This window comes from Manacus vitellinus, unplaced genomic scaffold, assembly GCF_001715985.3.
Source record: "Manacus vitellinus isolate BGI_N305 unplaced genomic scaffold, ASM171598v3 scaffold_90_pilon, whole genome shotgun sequence".
NCBI classification, from domain to species: Eukaryota; Metazoa; Chordata; class Aves; order Passeriformes; family Pipridae; genus Manacus; species Manacus vitellinus.
Genome location: NW_021940867.1, coordinates 164,194 through 189,286, shown reverse-complemented (window position 1 = coordinate 189,286; position 25,093 = coordinate 164,194). Strand labels below are relative to the sequence as shown.

Here is a 25,093-nt window from a genome sequence, read left to right as displayed (position 1 = left end):
AACTTCTTTTCTGTCCAGTGACTGAGCACTGGAACAGATTGCCCAGAGAGGGTGTAGAATCTCCCTCCCTGGGGATATTCCAGAACCCTCTGGATGCAATCCTGTGCCATGTGCTCTGGGATGACCCTGCTGGAGCAGGGAGGTGGGACCAGATGCCCCACTGTGGTACCTCCCAGCTTGACCCATCCTGTGTCTGTTAAACCATCCTGTGCCTGCTAATTCTCCATGGAGGGCTCAGCCCAGACACAGAGAAAGCAGAAAATTATTGAAAATTATTGAAGGGAATAGCTAATAATTTTTGAAGGGGATAACTAACATTTACCTGGTGGTACAGGGCGCTGGGCATGCACAAGAGCCCCTTGGTGACATGGATGCTCTGTCACAGAGATGCAAGTAGCCATTCATCTGAATCCCAGGAGAATTTCTCCTATGAATCACTGAGAATTTAAAGAGATTCACATGGCCATCTGAATCCCAGGAAGAATTTCTCCTCTGAATCACTGGGAATTCCCCCTGGGGGGGGGCTGGAAGCTCATGCTTCCTCAGAGTAAAGAGGCTTGCCCTGCCAAGGCTGCAAACTCATGGACATGCGTTGTCCCCTTGGTAATATGGACTGGCAGAGGAAGTGCTGTGGTGCCCATAGGAGAAGATGCAGAATGATGTCCCTACATTTTTGTAGGATTTAGGCATCCTACACATGGATTTAGGCATGTGTTTTAATTGCTTCCCTGTAGTCAGTCCTCTAGATTTACTGTTCCACGTCACATCAGAAATATTGGGAAGAGCAGTCTTTAGTTTACGTAATGGCCATTACGTTCAAACGTTTTACAGGTTTTGTTGAGAAAGGAAAAAAAATCCCCACCTGGTTTTTGTGGCCATTTGCTTATATGTGGATGTGAGACTTTTCAGGCTGTGGAGGGCTCTGTCATAATCCAGTAGGAATGTCCATAGGGAAGGTAAAGTGGGCATCTCTTCAGGGGAACGGCTGCAGGAATGGCATCGTGGGGTCCATGTTTATGGTTTCTCAGTAACACTGGTTGATGTCTCCTCAGCTGCAGAATTAAAGGACTGCTTTTTCAACTTGCCAGCTCCACAAGCTCAGCTGGGGCTCCCCCACCACACCTGGCTCTGTCAGGGTCGTGCGTCCTCGGGACGCAGGAATTTAGTGAACACCAAATAGCTGGTGGATGAGACAACAAACGAGTTGGAGGCCTGAGCTTTGTTCACTCTGTGGGGCACTGAAAGGTGTTATAAACTTAGTTTTAGTTTAGGTCTAGCCCTGCTTGAACCCTGGGGCTGGATCTGGTGATTGGGCACCATTTCCACATGGAATCCCATTGTGGGGAATGGCCAGTAGTTACATACACGCCCAAGTTTTCCTTTGATTTTGCTGGGAGTTTTGGGTGTGCAAAGAATGTGGGAATGGATCCTGCATGATTTACTGGCAGATAATTTACACAGGCTACTTCTTGGCTGTGTTGTTTGCATTTCCTTCCTGCAAAGCCTGTCTTGAAGTAGTTTAAGCACCATCACATTTATCTGCAGGACATTTTGAATACAGTTTTGGGAGGGAATGCCGTCAAGCTAACTTCCCAGTTTTGAAAAAAAGGAATGTATATCTAGGTTATTTTTGTGCATGGCTATCCCTAGGGCTTTAAATGGCTATAAAGAAAGGACTATAGCCATTTAAAAGAAGTTACCAGGAAAGGACCACAGTGACCTTGGCAATATCTAATTGCAGGCTAAACTTTCTGGGTGGGCATTCAGCACTGGATGCAAAAAAAAAAAAAAAGTAAAACCTTGGCAGGAGCTGCCAGATCTCATTATTTTCAGTAGAGCTTGACATTTCTGGTGTTTAAAGGAAAAAAAGAATATAAAGTCAACAACTTCAAAGCAGTAGAGGCCTATGGAAAAAAAGGTTTGAGCAAAACCAATTTAGCAGTGATAAAGTTATAATCAGAGAAATAAGTGAAGTAGGGTTGGTTTATTTTTTCAGTTTTGCTTATGGCTTTTCTTCTCTTCCTTCTACTGCAGGAATGGGAGCTGGTGGTGCTAGGGAAGTTGAAGTGGAACCTTGCAGCCGTCACCCCTCATGATTTCATCGAACACATCCTAAGGAAGGTGCCTCTCCCTAAAGACAAGTTGCTTTTGATCCGGAAGCATGCGCAGACCTTCATTGCCCTTTGTGCAACAGGTAGGGCTGAGGGGCTCTGGGTGCTTGCTGTGAAGTTGAAAGGGCAGATTTGTTACTGGTGGTACATCATCCCCTCCCTCCATACACGATGTGGGAGCAGCTTCTGAATCCCATGGGACTGTTGTGAATCAGGCCCCCATTTACGGTGTAAAACCAGAATTCCTGCAGTGGGGAGCTGTGGTTCAACTGCAGTCCTGCTCCTGCAGTGCTTGTGCAGTGAAGTCTGTAAGGCTGGGTTAGACCATACTGTTCTCTGCCCATTCACTGATTTTTTTGAAGATTGTTTGTAAAGACGGATGTGGGACAGCCAAAATACTGGAAGCTGTTATAGTACATTAGCCCAAAATATATTGGGCTAATGCATTGCATGAATGTGTTCTTAAATTTTTCACTAACTGGACTCTGTCCAGATAAAAGGTAAAAATGGTATCTTAATGTGTGTGATACTACCACATCCCTGAAACATAGGGAATGACAATTCAGAACATAATGACTTTTAAAAAAAAAAAAATAAAAAAATTTGGATTCTTTTTCTAACTTGACTCCCAAGAAAGCAGTGAAACAAATGTGTTTCATGTGGAACATTACACTACCTTTGTGTCGTATGGCTGAATACGGTTTCTGAAGGTTTAAATGAGGATCATTGCTTCTGTGGAAAAGAGGCTTTTTAATTTATACCTGTGTGCAAATCAGTTTTTGTTCGGTTGGTTTTTTTGGTGGTGGGCTTTTTTTCCCCTCAGTGAATTTTAGAATTTTCATCCAAAGGGTAAGACCATTTTTTGGAAGCCAGACCTGGAACAGATAGACAGCATGCTGTATTTTCCAGAGTTATTATCAAGTAGTGTATGGCTCAGTGTTTGAATTCAGTAGTTTGACCTATCTAGTCCTTTGTGATAGTAACTGTTCTACTTGTGTGTTTGCACAGAGGAAAGGAAGACTGGGTGCAGCTTTTGGGTTTGAATGTCTGCTGCTGCTTCTTGGTATTTAATAGGTAGTGACTGCTTTTAAAATGTAGGCCAGTTTTTCCTACCCCTGTCGGTCAGTTTTAGAGAATTGTATATAGGCTGTCTTAGGGAAATTGATTTTCTGGTTACCATGATGCTCAAGCTTTCCCTCCTTTTCCCTCTGCTCCATGATCCCTTTTCACACAAAAGCCCACAGGGCTCCTTAGAAATATTGCTCAAATTCTGCAGGATCACTCTTGGTAATTTATCAGCCATTTCAGACTAATCAGCTTTATACTTTAGCATTAATATGTTCAATCAGCTTTACCTTCTTTCTTTGCCTCCTCCCCTTACTCATAGTTCATTCACACTGCCTTTCCCATGGGTATTTCTCTGGATCCTCACAACACCATCAGCCATCAACCTCCAACACATCTGCGTGTGGTCTTCCAAACCAGACCAGTCTTCCCTCTCCTTTGTTGCTTTCACTTCCTACAATAGTGTTTTGGTTTGTATTTTTTTATCCAAGAGGACATTTTCTTGAGTGCCCTAGAATTTCATTATGCTTTAACTTTTCAAATGCTGGTCTATAATCCTTTGCCCATGAGGTTTTCCATAAAACCAAACCATTGCGAGACTGGGGGCCGTGAAGGAGTCTCCAAAGTCTATGTTTTCTTTCCACTCTATGAATTCTCTGATAGTTAGCTCCATGCTTTAGTAGTCCTTTCACTGAGATCCAAATTTTCCATCCCTTAAGCCTAGTCATGCAGTTATCTCATGTGTTTCCCCCATGTGATCTGCCTCTCATGTTATATGTCTCCAATGCACGAACTGAAGTCCTTTATGTAGAGTTTAAAGAGGCAGCAAATCGAGATTACAAATGAAAGATATAATTCTGTGTACAGAGCTTCCCAAAAGTCAGGGCACTGTGGTGCTGGCTGTAGGTTTTCTTTTCTTCTCATCCCATTTTCCACAGATCACTGTGTTGGCATTTGGTTTTGAGGAGGATCCCCAACCCTTTGCCATTTTGAAAGCAGAGGTCTTACCCAAGCCCTCACTCCCACATTCTCAGTTTACCAGCAAACTCCTACCCCATTTCCATTGTAGAAATGTTGTAACTAATGTATTTCCCTTTCACTGCCACTCTTTGAAGAAAAGCCCTTTCTCATCAGACTTCCTTCCAGATCCAGTTGTCATTTCCTTTTCTTGTCCTGTTTGTTGCAGAGCTCTCACCAGCTGTTCTGTTTGTTCTTTCTCTTTCTCCCTCAAAGCTGCTGCTCTCCACCAGCTTGGGTTAAGCCTGGTTTTTCATTTCCCCATTTGGGTTCTGTCAGCAGTATGACCTCCTTTGACGTGTGGCTGGCTCTTCCCTTGCTCCCTCCATGTGTGGTTGACTCTTTACTGTTCCCAGACCTGACCTTGCTGCCTGGCTCACAGCTCTGGTCTGGAGCACAGCAGTGAATCCTGATTCATCTCAGCACAGCTTTCTCTGCTGTCAAGTACTTTTTCTTTAGTGTATCGCGCAAAATCTGGCATATTTTGAACTTTATTCCTCTAGCCTGAGTTCTTCTTCACTGCCTGCTCCATTTTAATCTCCCAGCAAAAACATTATACCCGAAATTCCCGTGTGTTCCTTGCCTGTACAGAGCTGGCTGTGATCTCAGTCCTGCAACACTTTGTGTCAGCAAACAGAGAGGGAAGCAACCATGCACAGTTACTGGGTGTTCTGCTGGATGTGTAGGATCGCTTTGATACTCATCTCTATTCTCCTTTCCCTGTGAACCTCCCTCAAAAGGAGATGATAACTCAGTTCTTCTGTGTATTCCTTTCAGTCATGTTTGATCATTTTGGCATTCTTTCCCTTTCTCTGCCTTTATTTTGAACCCAGTTCCTGAAACAAGCTGCCTGGATATAAACCCACAGCCTCTCCCCAGTCCTTGCAGTGATTAATGATTCACATGAGCATGACCGAAACTGGAATGTATCCCTCTTTGCCCTTGGTCCCATCTGAACACATGGCTGCTGAGCAAGACAGACGCTTGTTCCCTGAATAATAAGTTTTCTCTTTCTGCTGCCCTGCACTTGCAATGGTCTCCATGAGAAGGGGGTGTAAGCAGCATCCACCCCCAGCTCAGGTGGTGCTGCCAGTGCCATGGCTGTGCAAACAGGGAGCTGTCATTGGGAGCGAGCTGGTCTATTGGCTGGGAATTGCCCGTGTATAAGGACAACTTTCTTCCAGCTACCTTGCTCACTGCACAGTAAGACTGTGTAGATTGACATTATGCTCAGGCATAGCCTGGTCTGTCACCTTGTCATTCGTTTTCTCCTCCCACTGGTGGCTCCTTGTGCAAGGTAAAATCTCCCTCAGGAGGCTTCTGAAATTTAAAGGCATTGAGAGGCTGCATTTGGAGCCTTTGTCCTTACAATATGGCTTGGCAAAAGTGATGCCTACTGCTTCTTTCTTACAAGGAGAGACTGCAGGAGCTGAGCCTGTTTAATTTAGACAAGAGAAGACTGGGAGAGGAGCTGATCAATCCATAGAATTTTATATATCAAAGGTGGATGCCAAGAGGATGGTGTCAGACTCTCTTCAGTAGTTGCTAGTGACAAGATGAGCAATGGCCATGAACTAAAACACAACGAGTTCCACCTCAGCATGAGGAAGAACTTCTTTACCCTGAGGGTGGCTTAGCACTGGAACAGCTGCCTGGGGAGGTAGTGGAGTCTTTGGAGACATTCCAACCCCACCTGGACACATTCCTGTGTCACCTGCTACAGATGACCCTGCCTTGACAGGGGGTTGGACTGGATGATCTCCAGAGGTCCATTCTAACCCTAACAATTCTGTGATTCTGTGATTCTTCAGGATGGGAGGATCCTGTTTAAGCCCAATGGAGATGTCCTTCTTTTGCTCACTGGGAACATGTTGCTTTTCCACTTTGCCCACACCTCCATCTGTCCGTTGCTTGCACCCTTCATTCCCCGTCTGGCTCTTTGCACAGCACTCCACAGTTTGGAAATGTTTTTTCAGGGGTTGACTGTGTGCCTGTTCTGTGCTCCAAGCCAGGGAGTCACTCCTGGAGGAGTGGGAGAGGGCAGTGGTTACAGGGGTGTGTGTGGAACATGCCACACTGCTGCTGGAAAGAGAACCATACATTGTTTCCTTGATTTCAGAGTGCCCTTCATTTCTTCTTCTCTCATCCTGTTCAGAGTCACAGATGCACAGCTGCTTCCTGGTGTTCCACTGTCTTCTTGGAGGCTGCACATGCCACTGGTTTGGTGCAGTATACCCCTTTCTGTGTGAGGGCCTGGCAGGGGCTGATGTGTTTTGGGGAAGGACAGCCTGTGCATGTCAGACTTTCAAGAAGAAGAACTGCCTGTTTCTGAACACGAGCTGTAATGGAGAGACTCATCTCAGTGAGGAGCTTTGCAGGGTTTTAGTTGAGTGGAGTGCAAAACTTGGAAGGAAAAATCTCTGCAGACTTGCAGGGACAGAAGGCAACTTGTGTAAAACCCTGGACTGAGCCCTTTGCATGGTCTGTTCTCTGAATCCTACAGCGAGTGGGATGTTCTCATCATGGCTGCAGTGCAGCACCTCAGACCAGTGGCTTTCAGAGCCTGTGTCAGTGAAGGCTCTAAGAAAGAGTAGGAAAATTTCAGCTTTAAGTCAGTTTTGTACAGTGTGCCAAACCTCTGCCCACTGTCTCTGGGACATTAATCATCTGCACTTGAAAGCTGAGAAGCCTTTTCTTTAACTTCTGGGCCAAATCCTGTGTCCTTCACAGAAGTTCTGTGAAAGTCAGTGGGAGTGTTGTCTGAGCAAAGACTGCAAGATGAGGCCCACAACCCTAGCAGTGATCTGGAGTGTAACCACACAGAATGCTTTGTAACACAAAGAGGCGTGTTTGGTCCTCAGGACTCCTGCTGGGCAAGCCTTCTGTGCATCACCTTCTCATCCAGTGTAAGCTACCAGGCTCTGTCCCTGAAAGTGTGATACGAGTTTTATCTGGGACATGTTCTTTGCAGAGGGAAAGAAAGAAGTCTGCAGAGGCTTCATTGTGTGAATTAATCTCTTTGAAAATGAAATGCATGTTGCAAAGGGGCAGTGTTTGCACAAATACTTCTTGCATGGCAGAGGGAAGAATAATCCAGATGAATTTATTGCTGTACAAAAGAAGGCTCTTGCTTGTTCCAGGGAGGGGCAGCTCCTATCAGTATATTGAGCCTTCCAGACAAATGGAGCCACAAGAATCAAGGAATTGCCATCAACAGGTAATCAGGGCCTGGGCAATGTTTCATGACCAGTCAAGTCTGGGAAGATGAGGTAGAAGGAAATGAAGCAAGAGAGCCTGTGCTGAGACAAGCTGGCATTATTTCAGAGCTGCCAGATAAGTTACCCTCTTTCCTACCAGCTGCAGGTCTGACCTTTGGGTGCTTTGAGCACTAACATCATCCTGATCCTTGGTTGGGCTTTCCTAAGGAAGGTGTAGAATAAGGGAAAATAATAACCAGTGCGAAGAGTTGTTCAGGAGTAGTATTTACAATCAGTTACTGAGCATATTGTGGTGACTGTGCATATTACATAGGCTGGAATGCTGGAAGTGCATTTGGATCAAAACAGGCAAGAATTAAATTCACTACTACCACTGTTTCCCTTATACCTTTCCTTATAAGCTTAGATGGTTAAATATAGATCCATGCTTGTCTTCATAGTACAGTCATTGGTTGGGGGAGGTTTGAGGCTGGTTGTGACCATTATCTTTAGATTGTTTTAAAAAGTCAAGTATATAAATACTTGTTCTCCTGATGGAGGTAACATACCCTTTTTTCCTGTCTTTTTTTTCCCCTTACCTTCCCTAAGACAGCAGTTTCCAATTCTGTAGTTGCAACTCTGAAAATAAACCTCTATCAAGCCATAGAGATGAAAACCAGCTGCTCAAAAAAACGACCAGCAGCCAGAGCAGCAACCAGGGTCTTTGTAAGAAGAGTTCCCCACCTGGCTTTGACACACCAAGAGCATTTAGCCTGGATATTTAGTCACTTGTTTTTAAGGTCCTTTAGGAAACACATGATACTGAAATGGGAATGGGATGGTGTCTTGTGTTTATTGGCTGGGAATAGAAAGTAAAGCAAGTCCTGCCTTCTAAAAAGCCAGTGTCTTCCCTTGAAGTGTTCGTGTGCTCAGATTCTTGTACACTACGCGTTGTGACAACACTCCTTGAACTTATAACAAGACTCTTTTGTACTTTCCCATGGAATGGCATAATCACAGAATCAGTTAGGTTGGAAAAGACCTCTGAGACCATCGAGTCCAACCTATAAACCTATAAATCACAGCGAAGTTAGAATCAGAGCCATGCCTTTGATGCAGGCTCTGGATGCCCAATAACCAAGATCTGAAAGAAGGATTTAGCCCACAGCCTTGCTTCAGGTGTTCAGGAAGAAGTGCTTTGGATAAAATTTCATCTGTAGTTCAGGGTTCATCATCCATAACAAGAATTTGAAGTCATTTGAAGTTTCAGTTTTACATGTTTAGGTCCTCTGTCTCCACCTTTTATTTATTTTTTTATTTTTTTTTTTAAAATCTCAGGGCAAATTTTTTACTTAGATCTGGGAGGGAGAGTTTTACCTGGGTGAAAACCGAGTGAGGATGGCAGGCCTTGGCTTGTTGCCATGGGGGATGTGGAGATAGAGGTTTGTAATTGAAAATAGCATGTAAAAAGCTTGTTTTGAATTTCTCAGTGGAATCTAAGAGACTCTGAGGGCGGTTCTGCATCCCCTCAGATACGGTACTTAATATTTATGCTTTCACTGCACCTTGACAAACACTTCACGTAGTTATTGCTTTGCTTGAATATGGAAATATGTTAATTATGGCCTTTATTCTGCTGCCTGCTCTTTTCCTCAGCCTTTTCTATTCAACCCTCTAGGTGGCCCAGCACAATGTGGCTCCTTTTCTTTCAGTGAGCTCTTTCCACACTAATAGGGTCCAGGGTGATGTGGAGAACCATGTGCACAAAATTGGTGCACCACCCCCCATTCCTTTGTGGGCATGTCAGGTTAAATTCATATCAGCAGGAGGGTCACTGCCATGATTTTCAATAGCTCAAGATGAGGTGATGACTCCAGACAATGGTGCCACACTCTCCAGTTGGAGACACTTGCCTCACCAGTTGCAGTAGTTAATTAATATGCTAAAAATAGAAGCCAGTGATACAAATCGCTGCCTGTTGTACAACAAAGACTGGGCATGTGTAGCTTTGATAGCCAAGTTTATGGTGCTTGTTATGGAGGGAAGTTAGTTTAGAGCTAGAGGCGATGTAAGACTTTCTGGATGCTGAGCTTTAGTCACTCTGGGCCTCTGGCCATTTGCTCGCTGTCTCATTTGCATTATGAATGACATTAAGGGAACTAACAAGGTTATTGGGCATAGAAATGTTCGCATGTGACCCCACGTGGAAGCAGACCTACAGCAGTGCTAGTTGGCAGGGACACTGTGCCTCTTTATTCAGCTTCCTAGGAAGACAGTTTCTGGGAGTAGATGTAAAATCAACCACGGGAACACCACTGTCGGGATAACGTGGAGGTCTTGGGGCAAGCCCTTAGGAGGTGGGGGAGTTCAGAGGGCAGGCTGGACCTGTGTCCTCTGCTGAGCCTGGTGGTGAGCACTGAGTGCAGGACATGGGAGCTTCCTGCTTGGATTTCCCCACCAGGCGCTCAGATCTGGGTGAAGCTGCTCCTTGGTGACTACAAATGAGGGTGTGGGTCCATCCCAGCCTCTGAGTGAGTCCATTTCTGCCTGCTGCTGGCTCAAAGGAGGGGTGGCACAGGGTGGGTTTTAGTTCTCACCCACTACATCATAGCTTCAGTAGAGACTGTGAAAACACTGTCAGAGTTTGAGAGGTTTCTCATCATCTTTCTACAACTTTCCTGAAACTCGAGACGAAGAGGGGTAAATCATGGACAGTCCATTACTACCTGTATAACTAAGAGACAGTTTGGTAAAGCCCAAAGATCAAACACAGCAGTTGCTTCCCAACTTAGGGCCACATTGGCCAAGTGAAGCCTTGTTCACACCAATAATAGCACATGGGATTTGCAATCCCCAGGCAATACAGCGTGTGCTAGAAGAAAACAGACTCATGTACATGTAGTCTGTTTTAATTTATCCCTTTTCTGAAGAGATTAGTGGGATTGCTGAGGAACCACTCAGTGTAGATCAGAGCGGATTTTGGGGATGCGAGGTGTGCTCCATAGATCATTCTTAAGTTTTACAGGTTTTTGTTATTTGCTCTGTGGATCAGGAGGACACTGGACAGTTCACTCAGGCACATAAACACTTGCAGCCTTTATAAAAACCTCTTGTTATTGTTATCAGAGTCCTTTAAGCACTCCTGCTCTTCTTGTTGGACTTCCGTAAACTGGTTTATTCTGGTTTGTATAAATCCACATGAGGTAAATGTGAAAACAGTTTTGATCACAGAATCATTAAGGTTGGAAAAGACCTCTCAGATCATTGAGTCCAACCACTGACCCAGCACCCCCATGTTCACCACTAAATCATATCCCCAAGTGCCACATCCACACATTTTTGAAGACTTCCAGGGATTGTGACTCCACCACTTCCCTGGGGAGCCCGTTCCAATGCCTGACCATCCTGAAGGAATTTTTCCTAATATCCAAACTTCTCTTGGTGCAACCAGAGGCCATTTCCTCTTGTCCGGTCCCTTGTTCCGTGGGAGAAGAGCCCAGCCCCCACTTGGCTTCAGCTTCCTTTCAGGTAGTTGTAGAGAGGAATAAGGTCTTCCCTGAGCCTCCTTTTCTTCAGGGTAAACACCCTCAACTCCTTTGGCCACCCCTCATAAAACCTGTGCTCCCAAGCTTTCCCCAGATCTGTTGCCCTTCCTTGGACATGCTCCAGCCCTTCAGTGTCCTTGTAGTGAGGGGCCCAGAACTGGACACAGGATTTGAGGTGTGGCCTCACCAGTGCCCAGCACAGGGGGACAATCCCTGCCCTGTTCCTGCTGCCACACTATTGCTGATCCAAGCCAGGTGCCATTGGCCTCTTGCCCCCCTGGGCACACCTGGCAACCTGGGCTCATGTCCAGCTGCTGTCACCAGCACCCCCAGGGCCTTTCCCACTGGGCACTTTCCAGCCCCTCTGCCCCAGCCTGGAGCTGCAGGGGGTTGTTGTGACCCAAGGGCAGGACCCAGCACTGGGTCTTGTTGAACCTCATGCTGTTGGTCTGAGCCCCAGCCTGTCCAGATCCCTCTGCAGAGCCTTCCTGCCCTCCAGCAGATCAGCATTCCCACCTGACTTGGTGTGATCCACAAACTTACTGAGCACTCAATCCCCTCGTCCAAGTCATTGGTAAAGATATCAAAGAGAAATGGCTCCAACACTGAGCCCCGAGGGGCACCATGAGTGACTGGGGGAAAGTGCAATCATGGAATTGCAATTCCCATTACCTTGCTGAGATCAGCATCCTCAGGGCTGTGTCCTGCACTGAGGAGTCAAGGCTCTCCTGTTGACTCTCTCATCAGTGGGGCCAATATAATTTCATTTCCAAGAATCAGCTTTCATGGGTACAGTGGGTTCTTACTATGATAATAGTGCATAATTATTACTTTTAGAATAATGGCAGTCTATATTCCTTGCTTCAGTCTGTGGGAATTTGTTTCTTTTGAAGTGTTTGTCAGAGTGTGATGGCTGCTGAGCTCCCCTGGTAGGAAGCCACGTGCAGTGGTGGGCTTGCTGGTGGCCACCTCCTGGCGACTTTGTGAGACAGATAAATTCATGTCAGGGTTTCAACTCCTCCTTTTCTCCATACTTCTAACTTCTCCATCCTGTTCCAGTCCATCTGAATGAATGCTGTGACCCAAGTCCCATTCTTACTGGAATACTTCAATCCCAGGGACATATTCCAGCCCAGAGGAGAACATGCTGTCTCCACAGCTCTTGAGGTATCTGCCAGCTCTGAGTCTAGGAGGCCGAGGACAACTCTCCGTGTGTCTAAAACTTGAGTGGTTACTGAGGCATCAACAGGGTTACAGAATTTGTGCTGGATGCACAGAGAAGATTTGGGATCTGCAGTTGGGCAGTTTTCTGGAACAGTCTGTTTCTATAGACTGAATAGATTGCTGGTGGTTTATTTCATATTAAGTATTGCTTTGCTTTACTCTGCATTCGCCTCCAGTCTCCCCATCTGAAAACTAGTAGAGGAAGGTTTGTTAATGAGTTATTGTTGAGCCAAAGAACTTGAAAATCAAGTTTAATTTTAGGAATATGTCAGTGATGTAGAAGATCTGAAAATGGCCTTTAGTAAGGCATGCTGATAAACCAGGTCCTATGGCAGCATCCTAAACCATAAAATTGTTATATAAAGACCACAGGATTTTATGTGATTTTCTCTTCTGATTTCACAGATGGGTGAGAGGAAGTTCTGAAATGTATTTTCAACTTGTTTATTAAGAAATAATACTAATGACAAATGGGATCTTTTTTTTTTTCCTTTGATTACGTAGCTATGGGCTTTAAGTGTTCTCACTTCCTAATTGCTAAGGTAGTAAAGATGAACTGTTAATTAAAATCTCTTTCCCGGGCAGGTCTTTAAATGCTCGAATTAATTAAGTCTTTAAAAATTGACGTGATTAAAAATCTCATTTTGGTCCTTTGTGATACCTTATTCCAGTTAGTTTTCCAGTTATACAGAGAGGTCTAATGTGACCAAGACCCAAATTTCTGACATAAATTACAGAAAGCCTCCTTCTTCTCTTTCCTTTTCTTTAAAACTAAGGAAAGACTATTAAAAATTGTCCAGGTTTACTTTATGCATCAGTGAGAATAAAAGACTGAACTGCATTTCCATTTTAATTTGCAGGTCTGTTCCCCCTCCTTTGACTGCTTGTGATGAGCAGTGTGACTAATGAGCTCCACGGGACCAAAAAGAGTGGCACTTTTCCCTTTCTTCTCCTTCCCCGGGTTTTATTCCTGGGTGTGGTTTTTTTTATGTTGCTTGCCTCTGATGTTTTGCAGCTTTTCTTGGTCTGGGCTTGGACTAATTCCCAGATCTGTTCTTGCAGATTTTAACTTTGCCATGTACCCACCATCAATGATAGCAACTGGAAGTGTGGGAGCAGCCATCTGTGGCCTTCAGCTCGATGATGGGGACAGCCTCACGGACCTCCTGGCCAAGATCACAAACACAGATGTGGTGAGTGTCCCACATTCCTTTCCTCCTTTCACTTCTCAGGGCACAGTGGAGCACCAGACCATGAAACCTGTCCTGATCCTGAAAACTCAGTGGAGCAAGGCAGAGTGATGCTTCCGAACTGACTTGCAGACATGGAACCAGCTTTTGAATCTCTAAAGCTCCGTGGACTCCAGGGATCAATTTTTATTCACCCTTACTGGTTCAGCAGCTTGGTGGGGAGAGGCTGTTCTTCCTGCCCTGGCTGGTGGTCCAGCACTAAAGCCCCCTTGGGTACCCTGAGCGATGGGGCGAGCAGGCAGGCAGCATTCCCTGGGGGTATAAAGTAAACCAGGAGGTCTTGTGGTGGTGTTGGTCCTCAGTTTGCAGCCTTGAAAACTGCTCTTCTGGCCCTCGTTGAGGTATCATCTAAAAATAGTTGGCTTGAAGGAAGTGAATAAGTAGTCTAGTTTACCGAAAAAGGTGAGGATTTCAGTAAGTCTTTTTTTTCTTATGATCAGATTTTCGATACGATCCTAATTTTCAAGTGCAGTTCTGTGGCTTCTCATGTCTTTTGATTGGAACTGGATTTGCACAGGAAAAGGGACATTTCTAATTCTGAATGCTTAGAGTGCAAATCATAGAATCATGGAATGACCTGTGTTGGAAGGGACCTTAAATATCATCCAGTTCCAACTCCCTGCCATGGGCAGGGACACCTTCCACTAGCCCAGGTTGCTCAGAGCCCCATCCAACCTGGCCTTCAACACTTCCAGGGATGGGGCAGCCACAGCTTCTCTGGGCAACCTGTGCCAGGGCCTCCCCAGCCTCACAGGGAAGAATTCCTTCCTAATATCCAATCTGAACCTCCTCTCTGTCAGTTTGAAGCCATTGCCCCTTGTCCTGTCACTCCAGGCCCTTGGAAATAAGTCTCTTTCCATCTTCCTTGTGGACTCTCTTCAGGTCCTGGAAGGCCACAGTTAGGTCTCCCCAAAGCTTCTCTTCTCCAGGCTGAGCAATCCCAACTCTCTCAGCTTTTCCTCACAGCTCCATCCCTCTGATCATCTTGGTGTCCTTCCTCTGGACTCGCTCTAACAGGAAGGACATTGATGTTTTTGGAGCGAGTGCAGAAGAAGCCACCAAGATGGTCAGAGGGATGGAGCACCTCTGCTGTGTGGAAAGGCTGAGAGAATTGGGTGTAAGACCCTTTTGCAGCATCTTGCAGATTGGACAAACTTTTATCTCCTGTGTTGAATTCTTTTACCCAGATTGTTTCAGTTTGAAAGCAAATACCTACCACAATAGCTCAGTAGTTCTTAAATGATTAGAAGAAAACAAAATGGGCTTTTTTTTAATTGAAAACTTCTTTACACCTTTTAAATTTAGCAGATTTTTTTTGTCAGAAATTTGCTTTTTGTCATCCTGTTGAAAATCTTTCCAACTGAGACTATGTTCCTTCGGATAAAAACAAAAAGACACTCTTCCCAAATAACAAAGAACTCTGAATGTTTTACTGGTCTCATCTCCTTTCCAAATATCTGTTGGCACTGGGTAGAGACAAACTTCCTTCCCTTTGCTCCTGGGGTCAGCCCCCAGCAGCACAGACAATGGAGGAGAGTTTCAGTCCCCAAATCAGAGCACACTTGGGATAAAAGGAGCTTCTGGATAATTTAATTGCTAAGAAATAGAAGTCTCTGCAGAAGCTGGAGGTGCTGTCATTTTTTTCCGAGGTGTTTCCATTGTTGTGGCCTTAACTCCCTGCAAGCTTTGAAGTCTCAGTCCAACCAAAGGTGACCAAAATTTTTAACTTGGACAAAACAATGTATTTTTCATTAGCCAGCTATTTGGATTTGGGAGAAATATTTTGGTAGAAATTTCCTTCGTGACTTCTGCTTTGGAAAAATGCAAAAGGGCCCAGGACTGGAAACTTTCATCCCACATGTTAACACTTGAGAGAGAAAGAAACAACTGAAAACATGGTTTCAGGGGCAGTCTTAGCAATAGGTAGTAATACCAGCCTCATGTGTAAAATGTATTGTTGGAAAAAAATGTACTGGCTAGATTGTGTAAGAGTTAGCCCAAGGCTGTGTTAATAAAGAGTAAAGACTATTGTAATATATTTTACACTAGGACTTAATTAAAGTTGAATGAACAGATTCAGTTCTCTCACTTCCTAATTTCTGATGCCTGAGAGCTGTTCTTGCAGTGACACAATTAATTCCTTGTCACTGTGTGAATGATTTTGTTTTCAATGGGGAGGTTAGGGAAGAGGGGGAAGTGAGAGTTCCTGGCCTTCAGGAGCATCACATGGTAGAAAAGCAGGGGAACTCACAGAAATTACAGTTCTACAGAGCAAAAACTTCTTGCCCCCCTGTGCCTCGTGGCACAGGAACCATCAGGAGGCTGGGGGAGGGTCCTTCCCAAGCCAGATGGTGCTGGGGCCTTCTGATCCTTTTTGGCTTTGGAGTGTGTGATTGCTTAGCATGGGAACAGATGATAGGACTTTCCTACTGGCTTTTCAAAAGATGTCACCGTCCGAGGTGAAGCATGAAATTTTTCTTAGAATCATAATTGTATGATTCTATGAAAAATTTCAGCTTCAAAGCTCCAAGCATATGAAAAGAGAGAGTGATAATGAAACCCTGATGCAGCTTAACTGCAGTGAGCTCTTCTGAACTTTGGTTTATAATGATAATTTAAGGGTGCAGTCTATTTGCTGGGAAATAGCTGCATAAACCAGGAGGCTGAAATCAATGGAGTTACTCTAGATTGTAATTGCACTAGAGTTTGACATTTAGTGCTAAAATGAATGTTTTTAATGTATGTTTCATCAAGAATTAGACCAAAAAATATGTTATTAATAAACAACATGTAATTTAGAGCCCAGCTGTCGGGTAAGCAAGCAACCAACACGTTGGTTGTTTGAGACACATTGGTGTTGGATATCCTTGTAGGAATCCAAAGCAGCACTCCAGACTTTAGACAGGATTTTACAAAGCATCCTGTCAGTGTCATTCTAAAGATAACAGTTATTTCTGATCAATCAGTGCCCTGGGCTGTTTGGCAAAGGGTAAATCACAGCCTGGAGAAACAGTGACAACAGGGCCATGCAAACCTTGGTTTCATTACTCCTTCCCCCTACCAAAATAAACACCAGGGAGCTGAGAAGCTCAGTAGCCTTAGGGGTAGTGAAAGTAGCTCTGCATGGTGTATTTGAGTTGCCTTTTGTGGTTGTTATTGTCCCAAAGAGTCATTGAGAGCTACTCCCACATAACTTAGGGAGTGATTTGCCCCCTCTACTCTGCCCCCATGAGACCCTACCCGGACACCTGTAGGTTGTCCTCAACATAAGGACATGGAACTGTTGGAGCAAGTCCAGAGGAGGCTATGAAGTTGATAAGGGGATTGGAGCACCTCCCCTATGAAGCCAGGCTGAGAAAGTTGGGGATGTTCAGCCTGGAGAAGGTTGTGTGGAGGCCTCACAGCACCTTCCAGTATCTGAAGGGGCCTCAGGGGAAGCCAGGGAGGGACTTTACCTCAGGAATTGTAGTGACAGGACAAGGGGGAGTGGTTTCAGACTGAAACAAGGGAAATTTAGTTTAGCTATATGGAAGAAATTCTTCCATGTGGGGATGGTGAGGGCCTGGCACAGATTACCCAGAGAAGCTGTGGATGCCTCATCCCTGGAAGTGTCCAAGGCCAGGATGGATGGGGCTCTGAGCAACCTGGGATAGTGGAAGGTGTCCCTGCCCACGGCAGGGAGTTGGAACCGGGTGATCTTTAAGGTCCCTCCCAATCCAAACCATTCTGTGTTTATGTGATTCTGACTTCACACAGCTCTGCAGGATGGGGATTGCATGTTCCATTCTGTTCTCCTGCCAGGGGGTGGGAACATTCCCTTTGCTGTTGCTTGCAGAGGAGAGGCTGGTGGGCAAAGAGTTAAGAGACCTACTCACAGGAAACCGTGGAGCTCCCTGTGCATCTCTTGGTGGGTCATTGCAATGGAAAAACAAACAACTCAGGAAGTCAGGAATTTCCACAGCATCCCAGACCAGCACTCCAGTGGGAGCAGTATCCTGTCCCTGGTGGAGCTCCATGCTTCGGAGGAGGATACCAGCATCCCTGCTGAGCACAAGTATGAGATGTGAGGAAGGATAGCTGAGTGGGCAGGGCACATTTTAAGGCCTTGCAGTCAGTATTCTGCTTTGCCACAGACCTGTGTTGGGTAAATCCATTCTTTCACTTCCTGGATGAGCAGCCATCTGTCAGTTCAGTGTGTCAGCTTGCTAGCCTTGGGTCTGGGAGCTGTCTCCCTGGGCATGCCTGGGAGTGTTCCTATAAATCATGTCCAGGGCAGGTGTGCCCTGGCCTGGTTTCTGCTTGCAGGGAATTTGGTCTGGGCCCCCAGATCTCCTCCCAGAGGAGAAATACAATAAGGTCTCTGAGGAGCTGGAGAAACCACTACAGAGGTAGATAGATGAAAATCTTCACCTTGGACCAGAATTTTGTAGGCTTAAGTCAGTGAGAACAAGGCACACAACTAAGTTTTAGACCTCCAAAGGCCCCTTCAGTCTCTTTTCTATGAGGCCAAGTAGAAATGTTGAAACTATTATATCATATTTAAAATTTTTTCAGGGTTACATCACTGACAAAAGCCAACAAGGTTACATCCCAAATGCAGCTGATAGTATCTGTTTAATAAGCTTGTAGCACCATGGTCACCAGAAGGGCTAGTTGGGTCCACTGTGTGTGATGAAGGGGTTGTATGTGCACAAGAGGAGCATCTTCTCTGAGCCCAGCTCTCAAGGTCGCATCCAGATGGCACAAGGAGTTGTCCTTCCCCAGCTTCAGCAGTTGGGAAGAGGTTTTTCAGGCAGAGACAACGTGTAGGCCTGTAGGTGGGCACAATTCCTTTTGAAAAGTCTGTTTCCAGATGGAAACTGGTGTGTATTGAGTTGTTTGGAAAATCCAAAGCATATTTAGAGGCCTGAGGTAGAAAGAAAATAAGGAATCGGGATTTTCTTTAGGTCCTGTCGAACAAGCTGGCTGTGAGCCATTGAATATGTGGAGTGGGGCTGTTTTTTGAAGACTGGACCCACAATAAACGGCATTTAAAATGTCTCCACTTCTGTGTGCCACAGACATATGTCTGTGCTGGGATTTTTTTTTGTCCCCCAGTCCCTTCCTAAAGATCCCTGCAAATTTCTGCCCAGAAACGAAGTTCAGAACCCCCGTGCTCAAGAATTCAGTTTCTGTTGAGCTGCAGTGTAAAATCATGGAAATCTATCTTGAATGGGTCGCAATTGAACATTGTCCCTACAGCACATACACCATTTATCCCTTCCTTTGTAGTGTTCAGGGCCTGTGGTTTTGGAACCAAGAAACAGGACTCGCTGTATCTTATCCTGCCTTATTTGTTGCAGACCGCATTTTGTATGCAAGGAAACAACAGGCAAAATAGCCTCTAAAAGAAAGGAAGAATGAGATAGTTTCCTAAGTTGTCTTTGCCTGAGTTGGCAGCTGCTCCATTTCATTCAGCTTTTTGTTCCCTAGTGAGTGCTGTGCGTGTGTAGCAACAATGGGGTGATGCAGTTACACCGCGGGCTCATGGCGGGGTTCCGTCAGATCCATTCATAAATCCGGCACTCCGAGGAAGCCAGGCCCCCTGAGGAACCCTGAGGAACCGGCTCCACAGCCAGGGGAGCTCACAGGCCATGGAGAGCCTGGTCGGAGACTGGCCCTCGACCTCTGGCGGGGAATCCTCACTCAGCTCTGTGTGACACAGGCAGGTTGTCACAGCTTTTTTAAAACCCCCTTTCTCAATAAACCCTCAGGGCGTTTGTTACAGCAGGGTAAAATTCCCAGCTTTTCGCAGCTGCAAAGTATTACCTGTTTGACAGAGCTTGAAATCCCAAGTCACACTGAGCAGGGAGTACCATTCCAGGTACTCTGCCCCTGGATCACCCTGCTGGTGGTTTGGCTTTACTCTCACTTTTTCCCTGTCCTAAAAACATTGTTCTCTCCTACTGCAATGAGAAATAACCCAGAGGAGCAACAGGAAACAAACTGGCTGTTGAAGCAAACAGTGAATCTGAATCTAGAAAGAACACTGGTGAAAGTGCTGGAAAGACCTAAAGATTGCAGAGAAAAATGACCCATCTTTCATATGCTTAATGCTAGTCACCTTATTTATTGCATCATTGCAGTAATGTAGCAATAGTAAGTGGAGAAATTCTGGCATAGATGAGGTTTTTTTGGGGTTGTTTTGTTCTTAAGATGAGATGTCCTTGTTAATCCGCATGAAATGCCCTTTGGAACAGCACATTGCTTTTCTGTACTTGCAGGTGGAAAAAGAGACAAAGACACTATCTGTGATTGATGCTCTTTGTTACAGTAGCGAAACCACACATTTAGGAGGGAAAATAATTTTGTTTTTAAACTGCACCCGTGAGCTGCGAGATCACTGTGATACAGTAAATACAGTAAATGGATATGATATTCCTACAGCAGCTTTCCAGGCTCTCTCTCTGGAGAATGCTGGCGAGCTCAAGGACCAGCACTCGGCATACGAAGGCCCCACTTTGGGAAGGAATCCCTGTTTATGTCAACAGTGAAGCATGTGCTCTGGAGAGGTTTGAACTGGGGCTTAAATGGGAACCAGTGGAGGAATCCAGCCCTCCTTGTGTAGTCAGGAGTAGTACAGATGAAGCGTTCCACGTTGGAATTTATGTAAACCCCAACTCTTTAATGCATGTATGATTGCTGCTTTCTTAGATTATCCAAGCGATGCATACATGACCTGTGAACCATATTGTCACTTCAGATATATCCAGCATCCTTCCCATTTATCATACCAGGTAAAAAAAAGTCTTTTCCTGATTTCCCTTTTGCAATTAGTTTTAAGCAAGAGGAAGAGATCGGGGTGTTAATTTGTGAATTAATTAATGTATATGTGGAAGACCAACCACCCTTTAACACAAAAATGCCGCAAGGTGTTTTAAGCATTCCCAGCTTTGGGGCTTGGAGCACTCAGCCAAGCACCTAGGGTTTGGATCTAGGCTCCTAAATCCAGTCAGGAAATGCAGGGGCATCAAAAAGTGTCCAGTAGAGGTATAGGTCAGTATTTTGCGCTGTTTGCATACATATATTTTGTATGTATATATTGCTTGTATGTATATATGTTATATATAACAACAGCCCTACTGTTACTCTTCAGCAGCTGATTGTAAAGGAGAGTAGGGTTGCATTTGGCTTTTGGAAGGCCTTGAGAAATGATCCACTCAGGCAGCAAGTGGGATTGTCCTCAGCCTGGTTTTTAACTGGCTCAGGCTTTGGCCTTATTTATTCTGTGGTTCCTGATGCACAACCCCTCACCACATAGGTAAGATCTTGTCAAGGGCTAAGCAATATTTAAATTTAGCAGAATATTTTAACCCTGTTAAGCAGTACTTTTGCAGTCTTTGTTTTCTTCCTTAAATGCTGCCATAATGTATTTTCTCTGGATTCCCAAATGAGTGCCATCTTGGGTGGGAAAAGGCTGCATTGCTGCAAGGTTCAGACCAGTTTCCATGTACCCAGATGTTTCCCTAAATCTAGTTTCTAGTAAGCAGACAAAGATTAAGGTGCTTTCTGGGGTAAGCTTTTTTATTTCTTCTCTCAGGCAAGACCCAAACTGAGGTGCTAAAGGGGAATCTAAAAATCACAATACAAAAAACACTGTGTCCTGAGGCACTGTGGAACAGACCAGAGCTGAGTTCATTCCTTCTGTAAGGCATGTCTTCCTGCTGGCCAGAGTCAGGGAGCACCTAATGGGATCCTGGGGTGCATTGGAAAGAGCATTCCTAGCAGGTCGAGGGGGGTGATCCTGCCCCTCTCCCTCTCCTCAGCCCTGTGAGGCACATCTGGAGTGCTGTGTCCAGTCCTGGGCTCCTCAGGACAGGAGGGACATGGAGCTCCTGGAGTGGGTCCAGCAGAGGCTGCAGAGATGATTCAGGGACTGGAGCATCTCCCTGAGGAGGAAAGGCTGAGGGAGCTGGGGCTGTTCAGCCTCCAGAGGAGACACTGAGAGGGGACCTCATCCATGTGTGTCAGTGTCTGCAGGGAGGGGGCAGAGGATGGACCAGGCTGTGCTCGGGGGTGCCCAGCAATGGCACAAGAGGCCACGGGCAGGAACTGATGCCCAGGAAGTTCCAGCTGGACATGAGGAAGAACTTCTTTGCTGTGCAGTGACCGAGCACTGAACAGATTGCCCAGAGAGGGTGTGGAGTCTCCCTCACTGGGGATATTCCAGAGCTGTCTGGACACAACCCTGTGCCATGTGCTCTCAGATGACCCTGCTGGAGCAGGGAGGTGGGAGTAGGTGTAGTAAATACACTGCTACTCAGGTGGGGTGGGATCTGATGCAGGAAGTACCATCATCCAAAGGGGACTATTTGGGTAGGGGGGCCAAGGAAGACTTGAAACCAGCCGTATAAAGTCTATGGCAGAAACCCAAGCCAAGTTCCTAAACCAACTGTAAAATGCCTCTTCAATATCCTCTCCTTTTTTTTGCCTTTTTTTTTTTTCATTTTAATTTATCAGTCCAGCCATGATTTTGCAAGATGGAGAGGACGTGGGTCACAGGCTGCTCCTGGAGCTTGGAGCCATCGTGACTGAAAATCCCAGTAATTGCCAGTGCAAAGCAAGAGCCTGTTAGTTAACTCAGAGTGGCTTTCCCTCATAGCTTGCCGGTGAACTGTAAATTCCAGTTTAAAACTGAAAGCTAGGGGCCAGTATAGGACTTACAGAGGTGTAGAAAAGTTCAGGAAAACTAATTACATAGAATATGCTGCAGGATCTTTCCTAGTGGTTGTACTTTCTTTCAAGATTGTCATGAATGGAAATTGAAATCTTCAATTCTTATTGACTTGAATACGTAGATCATGCCATAGAGCTGCTGATTCCTCCTTCCAGTTATTTTCACTGCCAGCATTTCCATCACAGCCATGAAGCTATCCCTCATCAGACACAGAAAAGCTTTTCTTTTCCTTCAAATACATTTCCAGTGTGCTAGTAAAATCACCTAGGGATGAAAGAGTTCCAGAAAATAAAATAAAAAAAAACCACCCCAAAAGTTAATTGCCTTTTTAGTTCTGTACATGCTGAAGTAAAAATAAAACTATGGAATGGAAAGTACTGGAACTATTTTAATCATTAAAACTACTAGACCATATAGAAGAATGGGGAAGTTAATCCATGTGACACACACTTAAAGTTTTTTATAAAAAACAACAAAGGCAACCATGCAGTATTCTGAAGGAATGGCCCAGTCCCTTTATTGGAAAATCTGGGGCCACTGCTGCAGTGCATTACAGTGTTCTTTCAAGGAAGATTTGCTGAAAACAATGCAATTCATGTTTTATTTCTCTGATACATTTGTAAAGCTTTAATTTTCTCTTGTCAGGGCGATCTAGAGCAAAATGAAAGCCCGCTAGTAAAATATGTACACATACAGCAGATCCCCATGAAACTAGGAAGGGTTAAAAAAACTGTGTCATGGGAATGCCAGGTTGTTTGTCCTGATGGCTTTTTTGTATTTTGTATGTCACTGAACTTTGAACTGACAGAAAGTTCCAGTGGTGCCCCCATTCATAAAATAAAGCCACTTGCCTTATCACACTATGACAACTGGGCTGGTAATATACTGTAAATTAGGGGTTTTTTTCCTTTCACCTGTGAGATTAATATCCAAGGAGCTTTAGTATTCAAATGGAAACACTTTTTTGGGAAGCTATGTCATGCTGAATGCAGTGTGCTGGTCATTTTACCATAAGTTTCATTGTTTTAAAGAGTTCAGTGGTACATTATTTTAGGTTCAAAACAAAAGTATAGACCAGAGAAATAATACACAGTGGCCTGTGGATTCCCATATGAAATAAAATCCATGTGGCAATTCCAGTCGAGGCTCCTTAATTGATTTTATGTACAAAATGAAGACATAAGAAATGACACAATTTCTCCATAGGGCTACCTAGAGATTTTAGCATCTTCATACATTAAATGAATCATCATGTTGCCCATCAGAAGTTTGTATAGTAATGGTGTAAATGATCATATTAAGGGTGTTTAGGAACTGACAAAGTGGACTCCAAATGCTCAAGCCTTATGTTCCTCCTGTCACCACCCTTCCTTCCCCAGGCCTGGCTGCAAGGAAATTGCCTCATTAAGCTTTTCAGTCTGAAGCTGCTTTAAAAAAAATCTGGCTTGTTTTCAGGAGGACAAAATATTTTGAAATTGTGCACCACTGTGCTTTAAAAGAAAGGATTCTTATAACAAACAAAAAAAGTGCATTATGAGTGTAGTCTGTTACAAGAGTCTCCAAACAGGTGCCCCCACACTGAAAAATGTCTTGACCCATGAAGTAACTTTTTGCCATTGCCCTCTTACAGGTTATGATGGACTTAAAACCTGCCCATGCTAATAACAGAGGATTTTTTTTTAGCTGAGTTTCTGGTAGCTTTTGCCAGTTTCAGGACAAGGAGAGGACAGGAGCCAAGAAAAATGGGTGTTCACAAGCTAATTGCACCCATCACAAGCATCAGTGTAATCAGCAGAAGAGATCCTCCTCCCTTGGCATGTTTCCCCAGACAAATCAAACCTCCATACACGAATATGTCGAGCATCTCCAAAATAACCTGATCTTGCATTGGGAAAGTGGGGGGTGTTGGTCAGAGCCCATCTCCCCAGCGATGCTGTGGCATCCCACAGAGGATTCCCAAGCACCTGTGGAACCCTGTGGAGCTCAGTGCCCAGCTCTGCCCTTCAGCTCCTCTGCCTGAAAGTGGGAAGGGTGATGCTGAGTCTCACTGCCCCTGCCAGGGCTGTGCTGTAAAGATCCTCCTTCCAAAACCTGTGTTTCTCTGCTCTCTGAAGTTTCTGGGAGAGTCCCAGCTCTCAGGCAGACTGAGACTGCAGGAAGTTTTTGCAGTGTTAGTACCTTTTCCAGTGTTGTAGAAGGACTGCTTTTAGAAAATGCCATTTATCACACACAGCACCACGTGGCAACCTGCACAGTGTCATATTGATACTCCCAGCCCACCGCATGTAATTGTGTTTATACAGTCACAGCTTGGGTTTTATTTTTCAATTTCTGCTATAATTGTTTGTCAATGTTTTCTCACGCCCTTTTTTTTTTTTTTTAAACCATATTATTTGGTCTTCCAGCGTGTTATCAAGAATATGGAACATCCCATAAATATTTTAATAGTCATCTTCTTAATGCTGTGTCAAGTTTAAGGGTGGTGAATCCTTCTCAATTATTTCTGTATTCATGCCTCATGTTTATTGTCGGACTCCTGATGCACAAGGTTCCCACATTTGTGTATCCTGCTGTTTCTCTGAGTGTTATGTAGTATAGTTTGAAATACAGTGGCTTCTGAGGCTTGGCTGTGTGGTTTTGACTTACATATTTTTCTAGTATCTAGACTTTGCTTTATTGTCTTCTATGAATTATTGCCAATAACTATTCCTAGGGCTGTTAAAATAGCCCTGCTCTCAGAGTGAAGAGCACATCCTACATTTCCTCCTCCTCTGCTGCTGAAATCACTTTTCTTCTCTAGAATGTGCTCAGAGAACAAATTCTATCAGCAGCAGTGTGGCCAGCAGGACCAGGGCAGGGATTGCCCTTCTGTACTGGGCACTGGAGGAGCCAGTACCAGTGTGTCCAGAGAAGGGCAACAGAGCCGGGGAAGGGTTTGGAGAGTAAGTCTTATGAGGAGCATCTGAGG

General features: G+C 44.9%; 1 protein-coding gene across 1 annotated transcript in view; it reads left to right on the top strand.

The window, feature by feature from the left end:
* Nucleotides 1-25,093, top strand: part of CCND2 (cyclin D2) — a 30,945-nt gene that overhangs the window by 1,124 nt on the left and 4,728 nt on the right. The window contains exons 2-3 of the mRNA XM_029965197.1: nt 2,035-2,194; nt 13,222-13,352. Coding sequence (XP_029821057.1) covers nt 2,035-2,194; nt 13,222-13,352 — 291 coding nt within the window. The remainder of the gene's footprint in view (nt 1-2,034; nt 2,195-13,221; nt 13,353-25,093) is intronic.